This window comes from Acipenser ruthenus, chromosome 36, assembly GCF_902713425.1.
Source record: "Acipenser ruthenus chromosome 36, fAciRut3.2 maternal haplotype, whole genome shotgun sequence".
Lineage (NCBI taxonomy): Eukaryota > Metazoa > Chordata > Actinopteri > Acipenseriformes > Acipenseridae > Acipenser > Acipenser ruthenus.
The window spans coordinates 4,115,459-4,141,078 of NC_081224.1; the positions used below are offsets into that span (position 1 = coordinate 4,115,459).

General features: G+C 41.0%; 2 protein-coding genes across 3 annotated transcripts; both read left to right on the top strand.

Annotated features, from left to right (window-relative positions):
• Window positions 1-1,492: 1,492 nt before the first annotated feature.
• LOC117402029 (basic proline-rich protein-like) lies at window positions 1,493-7,626 on the top strand. 2 transcript variants are annotated; one of them, XM_059008281.1, is made up of 5 exons: window positions 1,493-3,018; window positions 4,429-4,505; window positions 4,613-4,645; window positions 5,183-5,887; window positions 6,744-7,626. In XM_059008281.1, the coding sequence occupies exons 2-5, from the start codon at window positions 4,446-4,448 to the stop codon at window positions 6,747-6,749; spliced, it is 804 nt and encodes a 267-aa protein (XP_058864264.1). In that variant the 5' UTR covers window positions 1,493-3,018; window positions 4,429-4,445; the 3' UTR covers window positions 6,750-7,626. The 2 variants fall into 2 exon arrangements, with proteins under 2 accessions (XP_058864264.1, XP_033858722.3); XM_034002831.3 differs by lacking the exon at window positions 1,493-3,018 and adding an exon at window positions 3,090-3,181 and having other exon boundaries at window positions 6,744-7,624.
• Window positions 7,627-10,347: 2,721 nt separating this feature from the next.
• Window positions 10,348-24,230, top strand: LOC117966824 (ATP-dependent RNA helicase DDX39A). Its single transcript, XM_059007997.1, has 10 exons — window positions 10,348-10,455; window positions 12,547-12,755; window positions 16,932-17,059; window positions 17,545-17,821; window positions 18,117-18,235; window positions 20,120-20,251; window positions 20,543-20,652; window positions 22,707-22,851; window positions 23,193-23,340; window positions 24,051-24,230. The coding sequence occupies exons 2-10, from the start codon at window positions 12,548-12,550 to the stop codon at window positions 24,065-24,067; spliced, it is 1,284 nt and encodes a 427-aa protein (XP_058863980.1). The 5' UTR covers window positions 10,348-10,455; window position 12,547; the 3' UTR covers window positions 24,068-24,230.
• The last annotated feature ends 1,390 nt before the right edge of the window (window positions 24,231-25,620 follow it).

Consider the following 25,620-nt stretch of genomic DNA (forward strand, 5'->3'; position numbering starts at 1 on the left):
ATGTAGTTTTTTTTCTGTCTCAATCCTAAAATTCTAGGTGATGCAAAACTTTTTACCATAGCTGTACTTTAAGATATGTGGAAATTGTCGAGCACTAAAGCACATTTTTATTTTCCATTGTGTTTGAGCTTAAGATGTACACTGTGATACTATGCAGAGTCAGGCACAGGTATAGTGTATGTGCAGAGTCAGGCACAGGTATAGTGTATGTGCCTGTATTCTTTAATCACATGCAAATATATTTTTATAACAATCTACTAAAGAATTGTTTTTTTTTTTTTTTTTTTTGCATAGTATTGTTTTAATAAAGCTTCATTTTGTTTTGTGTTTTTAATATTAATATTTGTACTGGTTCCTGATTTAAAGTGCAAGGTAATGACATTGCTGGAGAGCTGAGATGGGAGTGTTTAGACTAGTGCTCATTATTATTAAGGTGCTGGTAATGACATTGCTGGAGAGCTGAGAAGGGAGTGTTTAGACTAGTGCTCATTATTTTTAAGGTGCTGGTAATGACAGCGCTGGAGAGCTGAGAGGGGAGTGTTTAGACTAGTGCTCATTATTATTAAGGTGCTGGTAATGACAGCGCTTAAGAGCTGAGAGGGGAGTGTTTAGACTAGTGCTCATTATTATTACAAAAATAAATATTTCCACACATCTCCTGGTTTTTGATGAAAGGTAACTGTCAAAAATCTAAAACCAAGACTAGACAATGGGCACTATTTAGCAACTATACTGCTATCTGTCGCAGTACTCACAGCATCAAACAGGGTAATAATGAAGATTATTCCTCATTTGAACACTTGATAATAATGCTAAAAATTACTTATTCTCATTGTTGTTATATACCCGACCGCCAAAATAGTTAATATTTCTTAACAGAGTTTGCAAATTTTCTGTTGACACTATCTACTAAGCATAGTAGGATCCTTTTAGTTGGGGATTTTAATATACATGTTGATAATGAATCTTGTTCACAGTCTGTGGAGTTCTTAAGGCTTTTAGATTCTTTAGACGACACCCAAGATTGTTGTAGGGCGGATACATGGCAAATTACATTTAATAGAGAAAAGTGTAAAGTACTGCACGCAGGCAAATGTGCATTATAAATATCTTATGGGAGATACTGAAATTGAAGAAAGAATCTATGAAAAAAGACCTAGGAGTTTATGTTGTCAGAAATGTCTTCATCTAGACAATGTGGGGAAGCTATAAAAAAGGCCAACAAGATGCTCGGATACATTGTGAGAAGTGTTGAATTCAAATCAGGGAAGTAATGTTAAAACTTTACAATGCATTAGTAAGACCTCACCTAGAATATTGTGTTCAGTTCTGGTCACCTCGTTACAAAAAGGATATTGCTGCTCTAGAAAGAGTGCAAAGAAGAGCGACCAGAATTATTCCAGGTTTAAAAGGCATGTCGTATGCAGACAGGCTAAAAGAACTGAATTGGGTACCTTAGTGCTGCAGGCACACAGTGTGCTCCCCGCAGGTCTCCTTCCAGGTCAGCCTGAAGCAGTGGCAGGTGCAGTGATTGTTTGTATGTTGAGGCAAAATTGTGTCAGACAGGCTCAGAAAAGACTGACGACTTTTATATATTTGGGAACTTCTCCTACTCCTCTCTATTTCTCTGCCTACGTTGAAATCAAGTGGGCACTCCATATGTCTCCATACTCCACACATACACCTGATTTTGGCGCGCTAACTGTCCGCAAAAGTGTTTTGCGATTGCCTTAGGGGTTTGCTAGAGTTGCTAATAGGGCCCAAGGTGTTGTTTATTCAGTATGGTTCAGTTTAGGATTTATAACTGAATCAAATCACAAAACTGAAGGGCTGGGAATATTCAATCACACATTGTAAGACAGTGACCCTTGGCCTTGGTTTATTTCACTATAGAAGATTCCCATGGTAAATATGTAAAGTCATTTAGCAGTTTGGTAATCCTATGCATTTACCATAGTTTACAATGGTTTATATTTTAACATGCTTTACCGTGTCTCTTTGTGCTTTACGATGCATCCCTGTGCATTACCATGCTTTCGTGTTTATCCCATGATCATCTACAGCTAGTGTTATCAGAGGACACCCCACCGCAAATCCCAACCACCGAGAAACAGCTCCAGTAATTATCAATAGAAACCTCAGCGCTCCCCCCGGGGTGCATGTCTACATACCTGACAGACTCAATCACTCCTACTACCTGATCAGACAGCTGCATCTTCCTCATTCATTGCTAATTAGTCTGTTTTTATAAGTGATGGTTTTAACTGGCTTTGAACCAAACCCAGCCCCAGAGGCAGTGAATCCACAGTGCATATGTTTACACACACTTAGAATTTACTGCATAATGCAGTCCCTGGTAAAGCATATTTAAAACAAACCATGGTGAACTATAGTCAATGCATTATAATCATGTGAAAAGAAGAGGAAAACTGCAAAATGACTCTGCAGATGTACCCTGGTAAACTGCTGGGCGTGGCTTGCCAGGTGTGTATGTATCCCTCTGTGGTGTGAACATGTCAACATGACTTCAGCACTTCAGGTCCCACGACACAGAAACAGTGCTATTGTTTATTTACAAGAGGAAACATTTGGCCACTTGGTTTGAAACAATCAACCCTGTGTGTGTGTGTGTGTGTGTGAAAGCTCCCTGACACATACAAGAAGAACATTTACATACGAGAGGAGGCCATTCAGCCATCACTGCTCAGAACTTTGTCGAATCGGGTCTTAAAGGATCCCAGGTAACCCATGGTAACACTTGGAAGCGTATTCCAAGCCCTCAGCACTCTGAGTGTAAAGAAGTGTCTCCTCCCCTCTGTCTCCACTCTGAACGGTGTGCCTCAGGGTAACGCTGTCTCTGTTGTTGTTTGTGTAAAGTTGCAATGGGTTGTGGTCGACAGGCCTGTAGAAACAAACTGAACCAAACCAAGTCCTCACAACAAGGCAGAGCGCAGAGCTGTGAGGAAGCCCAGCTCGTGATCTCAGACTGCCGGAATGCAGGCTCATCAGCGAGAGATGGTATGGGCTTGTTTTATTGAGTGACGCTGGAGCGAAATCTGCCTGCGTGCGTGGGGGGGGGGGGGATACTGGGTTAAATGGGGCTACTGGGAGCTGGGCTGAGCAGTTGCTACAGGAGAGAAGAAGAGACAGAAAGAAAGCGAGGGAACTGAGAACGGATAAGGTAATAAGGGTACTCTGTATTTTTGGGGTTGGGTTATTTTGATTTAAACCATATTCTATTATTATTATTATTATTATTATTATTATTATTATTATTATTATTATTATTATTTGTACCAGTGGTTTTACTGTTTTTTAGAAATAGCAAGCTCTACTTAGGAAGCATAACGACTGTTCTAAGGAATCTTTTTAAGGACAGCTTTTTTAAAGTCTTTAAACTATTTTCTTTTAGGTTAAACAGTGCTTAGAAAAACAATGAAAAGACACCAATAAACTCCCCTCTTAAAGCACTTGAAAAAGGGTCCATGAACTGCAAGCTGGATTAAATTAATCAAAGTGGGCTTTCAAAAAACAGTCCTTAAGAGAACATTCCTTCACAGTCTTTAAAGTTTTGTGAAGAGGACCCATCAATAGAATTCACTTACTTGTATCAGGGTGTATCTGTGAACCAATATTATCTATACAGAATGCGCAGTTGTGTATATAATAATATAAGATGATGGCATGAAATAGCCCTTGTAATATGTACAGTAAAACACATGTGGTAATTAATGTTCAATTAGCACTAATCGTGGAACTACTTAGTGTTACCTTGTGTATCATCCAATATTAATGCTAATCAGGGTCTGTGAAGCCAGCCATTCAAGTTGAATTAGTTAGATACATGTAAAACAGTGGCCATTGATTAAAGACTTCGAAATGATTGTCAAATCATTTTCTGAATTTCTTTTAGTATTTCTGTGTTTTGCGGCTAGTTTCACAGACCCTGTTGCATTGCCTTACCTGAATCAGCCTTGAGTAGTGCTGATCGGTGACTGTGAAACCAGCCCTTGAGTTATAAGGTGTATTTCGGATTTGTCCAAAAAAATATTATGATGTGTTGTAATTTTTCTTCTCAGAATATAGTCATTCTGCAGGGTTTTAAATAACAGATACTGTACATTCGGATTTGTATAGAATAGAATTGAATGTCTGAGTTTCCCTTATAAAAGTTTAGTGTGGTATTTTTGCAATTTCCTCATGGCTATGATATACATTTACCATAGTTTGCCATGTTATTTGTTTTACTGTACCACTGTGCTTCCCAGTGCTTACCTGTGCTCTACCATGCTTTCACTGTGCTTTATTACACTTTGCTCTGCTTTTACTGTGGGTCTGATTAGCTGGGAATTCAAACTTGAGCTTTGCCATTGGGAAGCCCTTATTCCAGTGCAGTGCTCTAGCTCAGCCCCTCTTCCTCTCCTACAGAAAGCAGCTGATTGAAGATGAAGACCGTGTTGGTGCTAGTGCTCGTGTGTCTGTTGGACAGCGCTCTCCCTGCCTCTGTGAGTATACAGTACCACACTTTAATAAACTCTTACTGCTTAGAAGCAGGGTCATGTTTCAACACAACACTGCACAGTTTTTCACTTCCATTTCCCCCCTCTTTTAGATCCTGAAAAAGGATATATTAAAGCAGAGAAAGGTAATCTTTACTCTTTGAAATATATTATGAATGTGCATGAAAAATGAATTATCTAAATAGAGGTAGATCTAAATAATAACTCTGTATTAATCCAGCAGATGATTTTATATTTTATTACTAACATAACTAAATGCAATAAAAACACAGTGACATGATATCCGTGGAAAATGAGTTGTATACATTACAGAGTGGCTGTATTAAGGGCAGAATTTGTATTATTAACCGTTCTGTAATTACAACAGTTTCATATGTTCCTATGACTCCTAAGTTACATTTCTTATTGCATGCACCTTGATCTGGGATGTTGAACTTATATGAAGAGGCTTTATCAAGTTCACAGTTTAGGAATAGGCAGTGTAAAATCCAGCCCTGTACTTCTTCTGAATGAGTGTTTAGAGCTTGAGAATATGAAGAAGTAGACCGACGCTTACCAGTGCCTTCATCAGTAGTGCTGATCGTTTGTCTCTGTGAGTGTTTTCAAATAAGGGGGATGATGTTCCTGTGACCCCTCCTGGCCTGTCCATGCTTCACTTCTAGGTCAGATCGGTAGCTGAGCTGCAGACACCCCTTACAGAGTCCACTTCCACCTTTGTACCCCAGACACAGAGCAGTGCAGCCCCAAACCTGAACCCAAACCTAGGGGAGGCAGTACCAGGGCCCTTCTACCCTCCTCTCCCTGCCCTGTCCAGCCCCTTCACCCACAACGAGCCATCCCCTCCAAGCACCGATCCCTACATAGTGCCCATCTCTGGGCAAATGCCCCCTTACCAAAACGGGGTCCCCCCACCCCCTTCCCCATTCCCCATGCCACCCAGCGGCTCACTCTACCCCCCAGTCTCCCAGTTCCCCCAGTACCCCCAGTTCTACTACCTCTACCCCGGCTCCCCGAACCTGGTCCCTCTTCCCTATTTCCAGCAGGGCATGTACCCCTATCCCCCCCAGCACCCGGCAGCCTACATCCCCGCCGGCAGGGGGGGCTTCCTCCTCAGACCGGCCGCAGTGCCCCCCTACCCGAGGCCCCCAGTGCAATCCAACAGGGCTCCTTATCTCTCTGGACCTCTGGGCTCTTGGTACCCCTCGCACCCGCCTTTCAATCCTGCCCCCTCGGGGGCTGCCAGACCCCCGTTTCTGCCCTACTCCGGAGGCTTTGCCCCCCCTCAGTTCCTCGTGGCTCAGAGTGACGAGAGCGGCCACGAGGGAGACTCCATTGAGGGGGTCCAGGGGGCGCAGCCAGTGATGCAGGTAAGCACAATTATAGTCCCGTCCCCATTGGAACCCAGCAGCAGCTACACTTATAATATCGCTGATGGTGTAGATCTGCACTCTGAATGTCAACGACAAAGCATTCGGAATGTTTAAACTACAGCAGGATCTACAGCTGGGCCAAAGGTTTTGCATCACCCTATAGAAAGAACTAATACCTGAAACCTGCTGAATAATGTTATGTTAACATATTGAATTGCATACCGCTTTGTAGTTTTCCATATACTTAACAAAAAAAGTGACAAAAATTGAAAAATGTGACATTTCGAAATCTAACATGAAATACTGTACTACTATTATGGCTTCCTGTAAACTTCTGCGATATCATTTTATAGTTTCTTGAATTACATGATGTCTTATTGTATTACTTGTATTGTAACACTTGAAATGTATTTGCTTACGATTGTAAGTCGCCCTGGATAAGGGCGTCTGCTAAGAAATAAATAATAATAATAATAATAATAATAATAATAATAATAATAATAATAATAATAATAATAATAAATATAAGATCTAAATTATATTCATACAATATTTCTTTTATTTTTTTAAATTTATTATTATGTTTCAATTAAAAAATTCTAGGTGATGCAAAACTTTTGGCCATCGCTGTATATAACCTTACAAAAGTCTACCGCAGCGTTTTCTCACTGTATTTCCCCCCATGCTTTTCCTATGGTTAAACTGTGCATCACCATACAGTAGTTTGCCATGTTTATTAATATGCTTTACCATACCTCTCTGATCTTTACAATGTTTGCCTATGCTTTACCATGCTTTCACGGTGCGCATCATCAGATGCATTATTGTTAAGGCTTGTCTCTGTTTCTTCCAGGTGTGAATTGTCTTTAAGCAGAGGAGTGAATTCAGATTGATGTGTGGAGCAGATAGTCAGTCTGTTGTGCCTGCCTGATTTAACAGAGAATATTCTAACAGGCAGAATATCTATTGCCTGTGATGTCTGGTTTATGGGAAAATATACACATTCTTCACTTTCTGAAATAAAAAAAAAAACACTGTCGCTTTGTTTTGTACAGAATTTATGTTCTGAGTTTTAATTTATAAAAATAAAGCAAGTGTGTGGTCTTTCTTTCTCTTTTCTTTCTTTCTCCTCCTTTCTGCTTGTCTCCCTCTTCCTTTCTTTCTCTTTCTCTTTTGAGTGGGTGTGGTCTCATCATCTGGTAATAGGCCCATTGTCTAGCATTGTGTTCTCTGAGCGCAGACCTTGTTGAGTTTCAGTTAGCTTACATTTCAAGAAGTAGTATCAGCATTGGAGACAAGACCCTCCCCCTCTAAATACTATTAGCTTTTGAATGACAGAATCGTGTTTATACGTGCCGTGGTTAGCTTTGTTTTCTACCCTCTTTGCTTACAGGCACAATGCTGCAGTGGTGTAGCTGGGGTAGCTTCATGGTTTAAACCACACACGTTAACTCATTTCATGTTGTTTGATAAAACACAGTTACCCCACTGAATGCGTACAAAACACTTAAACTCACATTTAACCTTACATTTAAATCTCAGACACTTTCAATGAATTGCATTATATTAAAAGATGCAACGTGACTTGCATTTATTTCTCTTTTCTCAAAACAAAATGCTGGCTGTGGTGTCAATGCTAGATGGAAGTTGCAATATGAAATTCAGACACGGATTTTTGTTACAAATGTACCCTCTGCAAGAATAAACTAAAGTATGTAATATGTTTTAAGAATTTAATAAATAGGGCTAATCACACGTAAATATGTAAAAAAAAAAAAAAAATGAAAGCATGTGACATTGAATCTTTAAAGAATTATTTATTTATTTTTATTTTTATTAATGCTAAAAAGAACAAATAATATGTAATATACATAAAAAATAACAAGTGCCAGGGAAACTTTAATACATTGATGTGCACAATATCACATTAGAAAAATGAATAATACACATTAAATAAGCCATAGTTCTGTGGTGCTTTTTCACGTTTCAGGTTTTTCAGTATATTAATACACTGCTTGATGTCTTCTTGTAATCAAATACAAGGATGGTTACATTTTAGAAACTTAGCTTTGTGCATATTGTATTTCCCTAATATAATTCAAACATGTATGCTGTAAATCAAATCATTTTCAGCATGCACTACATGGAATGGAATGGGGTTATTCCTGTACCGCACAAGAGCTCCAGTGACATCATTGCTAAAAGCATGTGCTGCTGGCATGGTGTCTGTGCAAACCAGTGAGCTAAGAAAATAATAAAAAAAAATACATAAATAAACAATAAATACAGTTTAAAGAACAACACATGCTTGGGAAGGTGTGCTGTGAGCAGTGAAGGGTGCTGCACTGTTGGTTTGATCACCTGTTAATGCCAGCACGGTGCCAGCCTCATACTGCAGGGGGAGCTATTATGCAGGAAGGGTGCTAACTACTGAAGACAATGGTGCAGCTGCTCCAATTACCTTGTGAAAGGGTCAAAACAAACACCTTCAGTTTACAGCAAATGCATTGGGAAGCCGGGGAAACTGAAAACTCCTGTGCAATGGTCAAGGGTCTAGAATGGGGATTGCTGCAGCAATGGCACGCTTTCCCCATGTTTATATCATGCATCTCCCATAGTGTCCCCCAGGTTTGCTGTGTTTATTGATCTGCTTTACCACACCTCTCTGAGCTTTACGGCGTCTTACCTATGCTTTACTACACTTTGCTGTGCTTTTACTGCGGGAAGCATTTATAAGGGTCTCCTTTGCTGGAGTTATCATGCAGGTATACTGCAGACATGAACTTGTCTATTGCCACATTCTTATTTTTCCATGTCTATGAATCCTTTGCGGGTGCACTTGTGCAATATTTTAAGGTGTTTTCCTAAGTCCTTTCTTTTATGTGAGTGCATTCTTTAAACGATGTCATGTGTTAATATGAATCCCATCGCATGATGCAACATCCGAAGAATCCGACCCTTCCTCACCAACTATGCTACCCAGCTCCTGGTCCAGGCCCTGGTACTCTCCCGCCTAGACTACTGCAACTCCCTCCTGGCTGGCCTCCCTGCGTCCGCCACCCGTCCGCTCCAGCTCATCCAGAACTCTGCTGCCCGCCTGGTGTTCTCTCTGCCTCGCTTCGCCCACGCTACTCCACTACTCCGCTCGCTCCACTGGCTCCCGATCACCGCTCGCATCCAGTTTAAGACTCTTGTACTAGCCTACAGATGCCTTGACCAGACTGCACCCAGCTACCTCCAGACCCTCATCTCTCCCTACACCCCCACTCGACCTCTCCGCTCCGCCTGCACTAGAAGACTGGCTCTACCTCCGCTACGCTCCCCTGCTTCCAGAGCCCGCTCCTTCTCCACCCTTGCTCCGCAGTGGTGGAATGACCTTCCTACAGATGTCAGGACTGCACAGTCCCTGACCACATTCCGGCGCCTCCTTAAGACTCACCTCTTCAAACAGCACCTGTAGAACTCCTCTGTTTGTATCCTGGGACACTATCACCCTTCATTTAGATGTGCTTTATTTTTATGTGCCCCCTATTTTACTGCACTTAATCCTGTACTTCAGAATACTGTAATCTGCCAAGTGTTTAACCTGTAGTACTTTGTATTTAATCACATCCTGATGTAACTATCACTATTTAATCATATCCTGATGTAACTATCACTATTATCTGCTGTATTATTGAATTGTGGTTTGTCACACTTGTACTTTGCTTGAACAAAAGTTATTGTATTTCTTGCTCTTATTGTATTACTTGTATTGTAACACTTGAAATGTATTTGCTTACGATTGTAAGTCGCCCTGGATAAGGGCATCTGCTAAGAAATAAATAATAATAATAATAATAATAATAATAATAATAATAATAATAATAATAATGCCTAACAAGTTGTTTAAGATGGCACGGAACAACCTCCATGGGAAATATTTCATTTGTGGTCGTCGCTTGCAAGCAAAACTCCCATCTTATAGAGCCCTGTCCTTTACCAGGTAAGACTGATTTGCATTCCAGTTTATTTACATTGTTCAACAATTGTTTCAGCTGTAGGGACACAAGCTTTCTGCCTCCTTGAGATCTTTCAGAGGAACTTCCTTCAGCATTATTATTATTATTATTATTATTATTATTATTATTATTATTATTAGGAACTGGAACTGCAGCTACAAAACCCAACAGGCATAGCTTGTTATAAACAACTTAGTTAACAATGGTTCAGTGTATATCTCAATATATCTCTAAAATCATTGTTTCCAGTCCTGCTGCTTTAACGATCAAAACGACCCCTATATTTTATATATTGATGCCACCACCAACCGAGCGCGTAAACTAGTACCCGCCTCCAACTCCAAGCCTCAGCCAACCCGTGTCGAGAGCATGGCAGAGCGACACCAGTGTAAACCAATCGCAGGAGCCATCCATGCGTTTGCTCACATAATCGACACCACAGCCCTCCAATGGTAGCTCCAGGTGGCGGGGAGGTAGCAGTTCCGGAATGGTGTATAAAGGAAGCGGCCTGCCATGTGGGATCAGCAGCAAGTTTCAGAACCCGTATTGAAAGAACGTTTCCAAGTAAGTGCGTGCAGTTAAATACTTTAAAAAAAGAATACAACCAGTCTTTTCAAATGTTTGACCTTGTTTCGCTACCGGAGTTTTAGCTCAAAGATTGTTTTCATTTTCGTCGTACAAGTTTTCGATAAATCTTTATTTTGAAGATTGTGTTGTTATAATGAATGAAGGTTTGTCTAGTAGTACGTTAGCTATACTACTACCAGTATAACTTTGGTTGTAGTAGAATTCTGGTTAATATTTAAAAAAATATGTGTTGTTGAATGCAGCGGTTTTATTTTTTAATGTAATAATTTTGGTTAACAAGTTGTTCTGTTAAAGTGGAGTGTTCAACTTGACAACAAACCGACTCTATTGTTCGGCCATACTGTCTAATCCAATTCATATAGGCATGTGAATAAACTTAATGCAATTTAAGGATTTTGTTCATAAATCCATTTTTTTTCCTTGTGCGATGAATGGGTTCGAGTGTCGGCTACTATCGGTGTACTGATTAATGAACCAGCGGCTTTCTCAGTAGTATTATTGTGTTAAACGCGACGTGCTTCCTCGATTGAGTTCTCAGTCCGCACAAACATTTGGGAGATGTATCTTCCGTTGCTTGAGACGGGATCATGACCGAAACTACGCTGGCCTATTGGAGTATCCTCATTAAATACTAGTGCCATTGTGTGTGTGATCTTGTGAACGAAGCTCTGTTTTAGTTAGACAATGTCACAGTAGTTGCTGAGGTTATATAAATAACGCGTTTTATTTTAAATGCCACACGAAACCTTCGCTTTGTACACTTGGACGCTGTGTTTCCAATCTGGATGCTAAACGCACGCTGATAGATTCAATACAGCCCAGTTTTGACTTTATTTAGCAGAATTTTCATTTCTTTTGTGTCGACTGAGTGGAGAGGCCTAGTAGTAAACGGCGTCGGGCGACAAACCTCGCCTAGATAATCGAACTTTTTTTATTTATTTTTTAAAGTGTGCCACAATCGACTTTAAGCTACTTATTGTATAATGTATTTTTTTTAAATCGGAGTAATGCCGCTTTGAGCTCACACTCGGGAGCATTGGGTTGAATTCAACGTCGTCAGAAGGCGCTGGTGACAGTGGCCTAGTTGTAAAGGTCGAATATAAGTGGGGTTAACGCTTTGTTTGCATGTTAGTAGCGAGAGACATTTACAGCGAGACGGGTTGACTGCAGTTGTATGATTAGGAATGCCGTTGTGTACATTTGATTTTGATTCAATATCCGTTTGCTGCATTACTGATTTTTACTATGTATAAATCGACACAGCTGAGCATGTTACCTGTGCACTGGGGCTGATTTCTTCAAACGTCTGATCATCGAAATATATTCGAGTAGTTCCTGAAACGCCCGCCCCACTTTTTGTGTAAACAATAGCATGTCCTCTCCAGAACTAAGGTTGTACATGTTTTAAACGTTAAACATAAATGCAAATTCTAACCTGCATTGTATAATTAACAAAAGTTTAAATAAGTACTGTACTTGCGCCCCTTAAAAGTAATTTCTAGTATCTTGATGCATTACTGAATAGTGAATCTACCTTATTGTTGAAACAATCATACGTTTTTAAAACTGTAATCTATTAAAGGTAAAGTTTTTACACTAAAGTGTTACTTTCATTCAAGGATGCTGCACAAAAGCCGCTTTAAAATGAATCAAAGAAATGTATCGAGTGTTGTCCTTAACCCTTTAAGTCACACAAGGAATTGAGTGGTTCAGACGGTTTATTTAAATTCATTTGGAGTGATTTAAAGTATCACAAGGAAACTAGCTGGATAACCCGATCCAACCTGTTCCTGTTAAACCCTGTTCCGTGCACCTCATTGTAAAAATAAAGCTGCCATCATTTGTGGGACACGTATGTCTCTTGTACTGTAAAGGGTCAATGTGTTTTGTGCAGCCAGCCCCTAATCAAACTACTCTGTTGCTGAAATGCACAGTGTGTGTGTTTCTCTCTCTTCCCCCCCCCCCCCCCCCCCGCCCTGTTGCTTGTGTGCTTTAAACAAGCCCCCTGTGCAGGGTACACAGTGAACCGTGTATTCCTCTGCCTAACCCTCCTCTTCCTCTGCACAGCATGGCTGAGAATGACGTGGAGAATGAGCTGCTCGATTACGAGGAAGACGAGGAACCGCAGGTAGCCCCTGAGGCCACTCAGGCTCCTGGGAAGAAGGAGGTCAAGGGCTCCTACGTCTCCATCCACAGCTCCGGGTTCAGGGACTTCCTGCTCAAGCCAGAGCTGCTCCGAGCCATCGTGGACTGCGGGTTTGAGCATCCCTCAGAAGGTGAGCCCAGAGACTGGGTCAGCTGGGGGGGGGGGCGGGACTAGTGCTCCCCTTATAACACTAGTCGGGAGCCATGATCCTTTAGACATCTGTGCTTTTAGTGTTGAGAGTGTTACTGTAATGGCGTCGTGGGTTAAACAGGAGCCAGGACAATACCACCTTGTAAGATTCCATGGTGTAAAAGTAACACACTGTAATCCTGTGTATCGATGAATCGTAATTCTTGTTTATGTAATGGAGGTTTAATTAATTAAATCTTGATAGAACAGAAGCACAGCTTATTTTAGTTTACCAAGTGGATGTTGAATGAAGAATAAGTTTTATAGTTCATATGGATACTAGCAGTGAGTCTTAATATTTGAGATGTTTTTTTAAATAAAAGTACTTGAATACTTCCCTCAAAGGGAGGAGTGTGCTAACCTGGAGAAACTTGGCCTGGTATCTGAGAGGAGGAACTTAAGTGATCAGCCACTGTTGTCACCTCCCTGGTAATTGACAAGGAGGCGGGTGCCCTTCATTACCTAACTCTGCTATTGGCTAAGGGAGTACATGAGTAGGGATGGGGATTTTAAACGTACTCTCTAAAGAAGTGGTTAAACAGAATATGCCAGACCTGTAACCGGTCACGTGACAAATTTCACCAAACACGTTGGATATTATAAAAAGGAAGGGGTTTGGCAATTGCCTCAAATAGTTTTCCTAATTGGTGCAACAGAAAGATTGACAATGGGGCGGGTTTTATTCTCGGTTGATCTGGCGCTACATTGGTGCACTCTGTGTTCATGCTGTAGCGGGCGTGGTATGGTTTTGTCCTCACAGGGGTAAGAAACATTTTTTTCTGACATTATATCTTTCAAAGGAACAAGGCAAAATTTACTTTGGAATTATTTTGAGGAACCGGACAAGAGAACCATGGTATGTAAATTATGCCAAAGAATTGCCGTACCACAAGAATCCAAGTTGAATGCTTAATCATTTGAAATGAAAACATTCAGAACTACTGTGGATAGTTACTGAATGCAGTAAAAAGCAAACACCCATAATAAACAGAACGCTCTAATGCGACTGTGAATACATATAACACGATTTTAAAAGGACTTTTTTTTTTTTAATATTAATTCAGAGAACGGAGAAGTGTTACATGCAGGACAACCGCTATGAGATCGTTGCCTTTTATTAAATGTGCACGGATGAATCTACTGAATAATCAACTAATGTGTGTGGTGTGTGTTTTTTTTTTTTTTTGTTGTGTTTTTTTAAATTAAACTTTGTAGTTAAGTCTTTGCAGTGTTGAAATGTTATTTGCATATTTAGGGGTTCTTGGTTAAATACTAACCATATAAAGTGTGTGCATATGTAGATATAGTTTAAACGCTGACACCTGCATAGCATTTAAACGTTCATCCAAATGTATTTTAGAAGTTAAACAAGACCACCGTGCACAAGTATTTCATGTTGTAATATCAACATGTTGAATGGTTAATCCTGAAATGCAAGCGTTTTACTGTGCTCAGTGGTTGGCGATGCGTCACCTGTAGGGGGGGGTTGATTAATTTGGGGTGATGAATACTTGTTCTGGTAAAAGCTTGAATATTGGCAAATCAAGATTTACAGGTAAATGTCGACCATTTGCCAAGTAAAGCGGTGAATGTCAGAAATAAACCTACCGCTTTGCTTCTGGAGATTAGCCGTAAATCTCAAGAATAACCAAGTGCCTTTTAAGAACATAAAGTTTACAAATGAGAGGAGGCCATTCAGCCCATCTTGCTCGTTTGGTTGTTAGTAGCTTATTGATCCCAGAATCTCATCAAGCAGCTTCTTGAAGGATCCCAGGGTGTCGGCTTCAACAACAAAACAAATGTATTGATGTTGAAGGTGATGAGACAGACATTTGCGTGAAGGCGAATGTGTCTCATTGCCTTCACACATTTGTGCAGCGGCCATAAATCTTTCCTTTTGACATTTTATTGTTTAACCATTTATATGCAGGAATAAATACATTCTTCGATTTGATCAGTAAATTCCGTTCCCTCTAGGGATTCATTTAGTCAGCCACTGTGGCTAAAGTAACTTAACATTTTTTAGCCACACTGGAAACTTAAACTACTTACAATACTGTAAACAAGTTAAATATACTGTTTCACAAGGAAAAGACACGTAGATATTTACAGTGCACAAATATTTAAATTGCCTTTTAACTGATTCCCATTTAGTAAATGCCAAACTTAGTCCCATGTGAAATGTCATTAACAGATTTCCTAAGTTCTGAATAGGTTTGCAGATATTAATGTACTGCATAATCCTTTACATTATTGACTGATACAATTTTCTTTACAGAATGGTATTGTGCCAGTAGACAGTGCTATTAGTATGTTATTAATGCCTCCCTGACCAACCGCAGCTCTAGTTACACCAGATTGTACTAATGTGACTAATATTGTATTACTTGTACTGTAACACTTGAAATGTATTTGCTTACGATTGTAAGTCACCCTGGATAAGGGCGTCTGCTAAGAAATAAAATAATATTTTGATTGTACAGCCACTACTGTATTTAAAATTATATAATATATTGGTGTTCTTTCACCTGGGACTACTGACAGTAATATTGCACCGATTCTGACATTAAAACTCAATATCATAGTGAGATGAATCCTTTTTAAAATGTGTTTATTCTTATTAAATTGTTCGTCCTTTTGAATCGACTGTTAATGTTTCCAAAATATATTCATGGCTTGAATTTCAGCGTGGGATTGCGGGAATCAAGCATTTTCCAAGTTGCTCCTGCATATCTGCAACTTTCAGTGCGGGAAAATCCCGCAGAGATATTTTAAGACACCAAGCTACTGTATTTTTCACCAAATTTAGAATGCCTGAAATGCTACAACAATCTATAAGGCAGTGGTGTCAGTGATGAAAGCACTATGAGCCGCATTCTGAGTAGTTCTGGTTTAAAATAAATACATAAAAGTAGTGATGGATATTAAGCACCGCAGGTATTCTCTCGTACGTAATTCTCGGCTGCTATTTTTAGCATTATAGAAACTCAGTACACTGCAGTAAGTAAACAGTTTTGGGGGAAAAGCGATAGTCTATATAGGTGTTTTGCGAGTGGTCACTTTCGCTTGCTCATAACTCGGCCCCATTCATTTTGGGGCGCCAGCACACCAAAGGTTACGCACACCTTAGTCAGGCACTGTAAAAACCACCTCATGCTCGTTTACTAGTATAGACTCTACTTTCCAAAGACGTATTCAGTGTGTGTATGCGGTACTCCTAGCCGGAACTACGATCGCCTGAAGTTAAGCCTCTCATCATATAACAGAGTTCACAGCTTAGTTTTGTTTTGAGTATTGCTTTGTCATTTGTAGTAGCTAGACTGAAAGGGGTGGTATCGTTTTGAAAGCTCAGCCCCCCCCCCCCCCCAAATGTTCAATGTGCTGGCAGTCTCGCACAAGTAAGCCTGAGCCGCAAGGGCCGCTTGTGGAGAGCGGCTAGCGGGAACGTAGGTAAATCATGAGATTGTGAAAGGCAATGTTCCTTAGTTCCGGGCACTTGCCACCTTACTTGGGCAATGTTGACAGTTACTGTTAATGTAAGATTTACCAGACTTGAACTTTTTACCATGACATACGCTCATAACTCAATTTGTCAAAGTCTGTCATTTTAATGGTCGTTTGATCTTCTTGCACTTCATACGAGTAGCTCCTCGGGACTGTCTCGTACAGTGATATATATATATATATATATATATATATATACAGTATCGCCACCTACAGATCGTAATGGGTATTGTCACACACTGCTCACAAGGTCCTGTCTGGATCCAGGGAGGATGGCCAAGGGAACAAAACTGTTTATTTTTATATTTTGAATTATTTTAAAGAAATACTTGATTTCCGGGATGCCAATGTGTGTTCCATATTGCATTTCAGAAATCCCAAATGACTAAAAGAAACCTAGTACCCCATCAAACGGCCATTTAGATATATTGCAGTAATTAACTAGTGACGGAGGGCTCAAGATCTTTGTTTAAAAAAATAAATAAAAAATCGGCAGTGTGTTAAAGTTGAAACATGTTTTAATCACGGAAACTGACGCACCCCAATTCTGAATGTTTGTGAATCCTGCCATGATGTCTCTCTCTCTCTCTCTCTCTCTCTCTCTCTCTCTCAGTTCAGCACGAGTGTATCCCGCAGGCCATCCTGGGCATGGATATCCTGTGCCAGGCCAAGTCTGGAATGGGAAAGACAGCCGTATTCGTTCTGGCCACACTGCAGCAGATCGAGCCAGTCGACGGTCAGGTCAGTGCAACACCCATACAGCAGTTTAACACCTGTATCAAAAGGGAATAAAACTTGACAGAAATCTGCAGGTACAGTTGAGTCCACCTTGCATCCTGACGTGGTTCTCCCCAGTGTAACTTTGCTGTACGCATTGCATAAGGTGTGTTAAATCCTGACTAAACCCCTGTATTGATATGAGGATCAGCAGGGGTGGAAATCAGACTCCCATTGCATGGCACTTTGATCCATTCCTGGTTTTAATCAAGACACCTGAGCTTGTTACATGTACATTGTGGCTAATCAAGCTTGTAGTGAAACCTGGAATGGGTGAAACTGCTGTGTAATTGGAGTCTTATTGCCATCCATCTGGTCAGTGACTCAAACTTGTGCTATTCTATTAATAGCTGGGGTATTTTAAAAACTGCAACCTGGCCTTTCTGTACTTCCAGAGGAAGGGCATGTCCCTGGCGCACACTGACCCCAGTCTCTTCCCTCAATCCCAGGTGTCCGTGCTGGTGATGTGCCACACCCGTGAGCTGGCGTTTCAGATCAGCAAGGAGTACGAGCGTTTCTCCAAGTACATGCCGACGGTGAAGGCTGCCGTGTTCTTCGGGGGACTCTCCATCAAGAAGGATGAGGATGTGCTCAAGAAGAACTGCCCCCACATTGTGGTGGGGACCCCCGGCAGGATCCTGGCCCTCATCCGCAACAAGAGCCTCATCCTCAAGAACGTCAAGCACTTCATTCTGGATGAGTGCGACAAGATGCTGGAGCAGCTCGGTAAGGACTGGATGCAGCGATCACTCGCTTAATTTGCTTTCATTTTGCAGCCCTGTTAAAGTTTTTCATGGATGGGTTTAATCTCCCCAGTGCCAGATTTGGATATAATATTGCTAGCATCTGTTCAGTTATAATTTGAAGTCTACTCTCCTACATAACTATCAAATCAGGGGGTGTCCCACTGCAGTCCTTGAGTACCATTCCACGGGTTCCACAAGCAAGTGCCACTTGGCTAAAGTGATGACTAACGGGATGCCTCTTTCTCCTCCCCCCCCCCCCCCCCTTCTCTGTTCAGACATGCGCAGAGACGTTCAGGATATCTTCAGACTGACTCCTCATGAGAAGCAGTGCATGATGTTCAGTGCCACCCTCAGCAAAGAGATCCGGCCAGTCTGCCGCAAGTTCATGCAGGATGTAAGTAAAGCAGCTCTGTTCTCCAGCGGGACTGCACGCACACACTGGCTGCTGCCTTTATCAGTGCAGTGGCGCCCAGGTGTGTGTCTACATGAATTGAAGCCGGTTTTGCATTGAAGTGTGAGAAGGACGGCAACAATGTAATCGACCACAAACCCCTGGAAGCCCAGAGCTGTTAACAGCAGCAGAATACAGTAACCCCAGTTTCTTGCAACAGGAGTGATTGGTGACCAAATGTGTACTGTTGAGAAATTCTTAATGACGTTGCTTTCAAGAAGTGTAGAATAAGAACTGAAAAACCAAACTAATGAATTCGGGCTTGTGTGTTGCGCACATGCTCTTAAAATGCCTGAAGACTTTTTAAATAAAGAGAAATTATAATGAAGAGCTGAAACTCGGCAAAGGTCAAGAATTAAAAATAAAAAATCATAAGTGAAAAGATTACCATGCCAAGCTGATGTTTTCTTTATGTACTCCAATAAACGGTCTGTCTCTGCACCAGTCAATTGTTGGGTATCTAAATAGCGTTTTTAATCAACAGTAAGCTTCTATTATCTCCATCTCTTGCATCTTTAGCAGCCACATCTATCCTGGGTGTAATGGGCTTGGGTATTGTTTGATAATTAATTTCACAGCAGCATTCCTTGTTTAGGAAATTAGCATAATTACTTTTTACTTTAAGCAGTTGAATATGGGAGCAACTCCTTTGCTCCTAAAGTGGCACCCAACAAATGGATTGGGTGACCAATTTCTTTGGCTGAAGTCATTGGATCCTTGGCCAGAAAGTTTGTCTGGAGGCCTGAACTAGCAAATAAGATGCATACCAGACTTAACCCTTTGCGGTCCATTTATTAATCGCGCGTCAGGCACGCCAGGAATAATTAATTTTCACACGCGCAGTTAATTTTATACGCGCTGTTTAAAAGTATTTTTTTTCACAGTCAAACGGGTTTAAATGGCCCTGCATATCAACAAAGCACACACTAGGCATCTCCAGCCCCTCCCCAGCCTTTTGTTTGCTATAGCGTTCAGCTGTGTAAGAAATAAATAATAATAATAATAATAATAGTCGTACATACCGATCGATCATCTCCAGATCACTCGTTTTATCACCAAACTCCTCAATAATGCGATCAAAGTCATTATTTTATTACTATAACATCTGAAAAAAGCTCTGCAAATGTCCATGATAGTCTCAGTGCGCTGACGCACTTAGCCAGCTTGTTTATTATGGACGCCGATTATCTGATACCTGATGCCATGTATGACTATTCATGAAATACGCCTTTTTTTTTTTTTTTTTTTTTTTTTTTTTCCGGACTTGTCTCGGCTCCTGTCGCTACCACTCGGCAATTGAATGGTTCTCGGCTTTTTCCGGAGAAAAAACGACTAAACACCCGTTTATTGCGTTGCTATAATGATGTCGGACCCAGTCCGACAAAGGACCTGTGAGGAATAATTGCAATGTCGGACCCAGTCCGACAATGGACCGCAAAGGGTTAAATGATTTATTACAATTTTAAAATCCAACTCTAGTTTTTACAAAAAAGGCAATTTGTCTCTGTCCACTGTTTTTTCTTAAGTTCTGGATGACCAGCACCATCATTTTAAATTTAGTAAGTAGAAATATTGTGATTGACCAGGATAAACTGGACTTTGCAAGGCTAGCTATCATTGGCCTCTGACTGTGTAGAGCATTGCTGTACCAGGGATAGCAAAACGACTTGCGTTGCTTAGTGATTTGCTCCATGCCTGGTTTTACGCACCTGAGCTTGTTACAGATACGCTGTGGCTAATCAATTTCTTGGTAGAACCTGGAGTGGGTAACACTGCTCTGCAGTAGGAGTCTGTCCAGACCCATGACTCTGCCCCCTCTCTCCACAGCCCATGGAGGTGTTTGTGGATGATGAGACAAAGCTGACACTGCACGGCCTCCAGCAGTACTACTGCAAACTCAAGGACAGCGAGAAGAACCGCAAGCTCTTCGACCTGCTCGATGTGCTGGAGTTCAACCAGGTGAGGGCGCCATTCTCTCAGATCAGTCCTCCAAGGGCTCTACCTGTGCTTGAGATTATCCTTATTACGACATGTGGGTGCTGCAAAAGTGTATTTGTATTTCAGAGGCTGGCTTGTGATGTCGCAATGACAGCTTTGCCAAGCTTTGAGTTCAGGTATTCACCAGAGCAATGTTTTAAACAAATGACTCCAATAAGTAAATGGTTCATTCCATGCGGGATAAACGGAGGACGCAATGGCTGTCCATTACGCTCTGTCTCTGATCTAACCCGCTCTCTGCTCCGCTCTCAGGTTGTGATCTTTGTGAAGTCTGTGCAGCGCTGTGTTGCTCTCTCACAGCTCCTGGTGGAGCAGAACTTCCCTGCCATCGCGATCCACAGAGGCATGGCTCAGGAGGAACGGTAAGTCTGGAGATTTTAGAAAGAGCTAAGACGATGTGTGGCCTGTGAAGGCTTCCCTCTTCTGCTTTCAACTGGAGCGGACCTCCATTAATAGAATTTAATTCAGCTCAAAACACTGTTAATGATAGTAGACTGTAAGAGGCCTTCTTGCCATGAAGGTTTGGGAACGAGAAGAGGCTGTTTGGCACATCAAGCCTCCTAGCTTCTGTAATTAACCCTTTCCAGGCTGGGCTTAGACTGCTGTGCTGGAATTCTGAACCGGGTTTTGTTTTCTCTTGAATTTGTAAAGAGAATGCACGTGCTTGTTTTGAGTCCTAAGCCATTTGTTTTTTATCTAACTTTTTATAGAACTTTAATATTTTCAAACTGTTTACAGAATTCAGAACATGGTATTGTAAAGAATTGGCAGAAACAAGTTAAACATTTCTTAAATTTTCCAAGACAATGTATCCCTCTACTATCCAATTTCAGAGTTTCAGGACAATGTATCCCTCTACTATCCAATTTCAGAGTTTCAGGTCCCAGAACATCGTGCTCCAGATAAAAGAATGTCTCCATAGGAGATCAGAACAGAAAAGACCAGCAGTAGTAATCTGTCTCCACAGGAAGCTTACTTAAAAAAAAAAAAAAAAAAAAAAAAAAAAATTCAGAACCTGCTGGAATATAAGGCGCAGAAATTACAAAGCAAAACTACAAACACATTTCAGTAATTATATGTATTCACTTCACCATGAAGTATACCTATGACTTTGAATAACTATTGATCTCTGTCAACCAGAATGTAGTGCCCCCATGGGGTTCGTGGTAATGCAAGTCCAGATTGAGGAAATAAAGTTATCCAATAAGACCATAAACAGGATGAATTTTGACATCAAGTCAAATAAATAAATTGGTAAATGCATGAAATAGTAAATATATACAAAATTGTTAATAAAACAAGTAGTTAAACGGTAAAAGGCTTTCAACAAACTAATACATCAGTAAATTAAACCACTGTTGGGCCACATTTTAGTTCTTTTCTGTTGTGTGCCACCCTCAGCAAAGAGGCAGAGTGGAATGTTCTCACAAGGTGTGCAGGGCAAGCTGTCCGCCTCCGCAGATGTGCTGAGGCACTTGTCCTGTCTCAAGCATGGTATTGGAGAAGTAGCCCATGGTGAAGCCACATTCGTGACTGAAAGTATAGCACAATAAATGCATGGGAGAAGGATGAACTGGAAAATGACTGTGAATTTATCAACTGTTATAAGGGTAGTGTTTACTTGTAAAACAAAACGGTAACCATGAAAGTAAGCCTACTGTGCATACAGTGTAACTAGTAATAAACAGCAACCTTGTACCTAAAGTCAGTTGTACAAGATTTAAAACAAAAAATCAGGTAAATATATACCTTTTCAGATTGTATTTATTTGTAATATATAAACCTGTGTAGAAATGACTGACTTGTTAAAACGTTGCTCTTATAAATTCAATTATTAAAGTGATCAATCTAACAGGTAATTTATATATAAACACAGTAAATAAACAACGTGCACGGAAACCGGCAAACATAATAATGCCTCCTAAATATGTTGCTGCTGTAGTAAGGGATATGTGAGCAAGCAAGAAAGTAAATCGATACAAATCCTGAATCTTGCCTTCAGTGTCGACTGTGAAAATGGGGTCCGTTATCTAAATGCTTTGATCCCCCACTGGAGTAATCGCAATCACTCCCGTTCTCCAAAACTAACAGGATTCCAGCCTGCGCATCTACCCTCTTGATCGCTTGCCTAATCCCATTTTAATAACTTTTTGCAAAATTTAGGGTTAATGCAAGTTGCATTTTGGAATAGATATATAATACTTGCACAGTAGGACAATAGCATAGTATGAACTTTGGCAGGCTTGTTTTGGTCCTTTGACTAAAATAGTTAACAAAAAGTCTTTGCATGAATCCTGAATTGCCAAGCTATACGCAAGAACAAAACAAGCACTTTATTTAATGTTTGGTTCCCTCTTCCTTTAAGCAAGTTGAAGCTTCCTACGAGCCTCTCTAACCGCGACTCCTCCCTCCCCAGGCTGTCTCGGTATCAGCAGTTTAAAGATTTCCAGAGGCGCATCCTGGTGGCCACCAATCTATTTGGGCGTGGTATGGACATCGAGAGAGTGAACATCGTCTTCAACTACGACATGCCTGAGGACTCGGACACGTACCTGCACAGGGTGAGCCTCGCACCATGCACTGTCCAGCATGGCTTACTTGCAAACTCGTTTCCAACAAAGCTACTTGTTTGATGGTAAATGCAACAATCAGAATTAAGTTAACTATAAAATAAATGTAAACTTAGTGCGTTGGACTAAGGTTAAACTAAAACTAAGTCAAGTAGACATTTCAGCCAGTGCCTTAAGTACACTGATGAAGCAGTAGCCAAAACAGTAGTTTACTTGGCCTGTTTTAATCTTGGTTTGGTCCTTAATCTGTTAACTAGATAAATGGTGTTTGAATTCTAGAAAAAATGCTCCAGGTAACAATTTGTCATATTTTTTATTTTATTTTTTTGTAGGTTGCCCGAGCGGGTCGGTTCGGCACAAAGGGTCTGGCTGTAACGTTTGTGTCGGACGAGACTGACGCTAAAATCCTGAACGATGTGCAGGACCGCTTCGAGGTGAACGTGGCTGAGCTGCCTGAGGAAATAGACATCTCCACCTACAGTAAGTGCGATAGACAGCTCCATCTACACAGAGTGCAAGTCTTCATGTCCACGGTGAAGGCATTTTGTGCGGTCCTTCCTCAACCAGTCGGGGTGTATTATCTAGGTCCTCGTTCACGTGTGCTATGAATGAGTGGCTTTTTATTTACTATATTCCTGAAGTGTCAGTGTCTCTGTCCCTGTCCCTAGGGTTCTCTGCTTCTGCACACTGATGCACTTTCAGCTGTCGGACCAGTAGCTTGCCCTGAATCCTTACACAACACAGAGGCATGATAGTGTTATCTGTTAAATGTTTTTATTAAACAGTCTTCAGACAGGGTATGAACCCTGCTTGCTGAACTGGGTCTGTGTACTGGGATTAACTGGTGCTCATTTAGCCTGTTCATAACCATCTCTTAGCATCTCATCCAGTATCCTTCTGTTCTGAAGTGCAGTAGATGTGCTGTACCATAACGAACTTGGTTGTAAGATTCAGGAAAACCGTTGTGATTAGACTCTGGACTTATCAACACATTGAACTCCTGACTACTCTTCAATACTGGTCTTACCTGTTATTGCTGCATCTGGCCACAAGATGGTGCAGTAGACTATGTTGAAAACCATTCCGTATTCCAAGATCACCAGGCTTAATCTAAAAAAGTGATTTGGATTTTGCATGCAAGCCATTGCAGAACATCCATTGCTAATTTGTATGTTTTTGTCTTTTTGCAGTTGAACAGAGTCGATGAGCTACCTCTCTCACCTGCCTCTTCCTGTCGTAGAGAAAGCTGTTGATGCTGTTTTTAAAGAGAATTTTTAATTATGATCCTCTGTCTGGATACGCTAGTTTGTATTTTTTTTTTTTTTTAAATGTGCTCATTTTGTGAATGGAAAAATAAAACATTTTTACTACGCAAGTGTCCTGTTACTTTCATTTTATGAAACAAATAAGTGTTTAGTCAAGTTATGAAGCCACTCAAAATCAAAACACCAGAACATTGCAGCAAGTGTGCAATTCTGACATGTATAACGGCATTAACTATGTTTTAAAACACGACTTGTAATTGGTATGTACAGTTGACCCTAACTCTTGTGGTGTAAGTATTGTGGACAAGAGGACTCCTTTCTTAAGGCCTTTCTACACCAGACGCGACGCAAGAATCAATCAAACCTATGCTTTTCAATAGCACCCTTCACACCAAAGAGACACGACAAGAGACGTCGCCGCGGCACTAATTCCAACGTGAGCAATTGGATTGGGTTGGATAGAAACTGGTCCTATTTTTGCGAATTTCTCTCGCAACAATTGCACAACTGAGCAGAGAACAGCTTCATGTCATGTGGTTCAAGCCCTGTTTCACTTTGGGACGGGTGCCAACCCCTTGTGTGTTTTATTATTTATGTATGTATTCATTTATTATATTTTGTGTATGTGCAGACGGAAGAAAGCCGTCCGACATGATTATTTAAGATGACGGCGCAAAGCCTGCAGAAGGTGACCATCTCCCGAATTAATTCATCGATTGATTGTTGTTAAATCGGGAGATGGCCACCTGTATAAAAACCTGCAGCTTTCTGCGCTCCAGGAGAGTGTCGGAGGCAAGACGCGAGTCTAAATTAATAGAGAAACAATTGCTATATCTAAAATACACTTGTTTAGAATTGTTAGTGTTTGTTTTACTTTGGCCTGTGTCCTTTGCTTTGTTAACTGTTTATTTTGTTAATTATTAAATAAGAGCACAGCAGTGCAGTTTTGCCCGTACAACCATTATGGTTTCATTTCCTGTTGTGACGGCACCACCCACACGCACCACAAATTTCCAGCTGTCGTGTCTATGATCGCTTCTGGTGTGAACAGTGATCTCGCAGCGAATTTGTCGTGTCGCTCCAGTAAAAGTTGTGTTGTGTCTGGTGTGTGAAGGCCTTTAATGCAGATATTTAATACAAATTCAGAAGTACAGCTGTGCCTTGTAATACGGGGTCAACTGTACACTCTGCTTGTATTGAGTGGTTTAATGTGTGCAGTCTAAATGAGCATCGGCCATACTGCCACAGCACAGTCCTGTAGAAGTCTACTCGGAGACACTGCCACAGTCCTGTAGAAGTCTACTCGGAGACACTGCCACAGTCCTGTAGAAGTCTACTCGGAGACACTGCCAGAGTCCTGTAGAAGTCTACTCAGTGAGACACTGCCACAGTCCTGTAGAAGTCTACTCAGTGAGACACTGCCACAGTCCTGTAGAAGTCTACTTTGAGACACTGCCACAGTCCTGTAGAAGTCTACTCGGAGACACTGCCACAG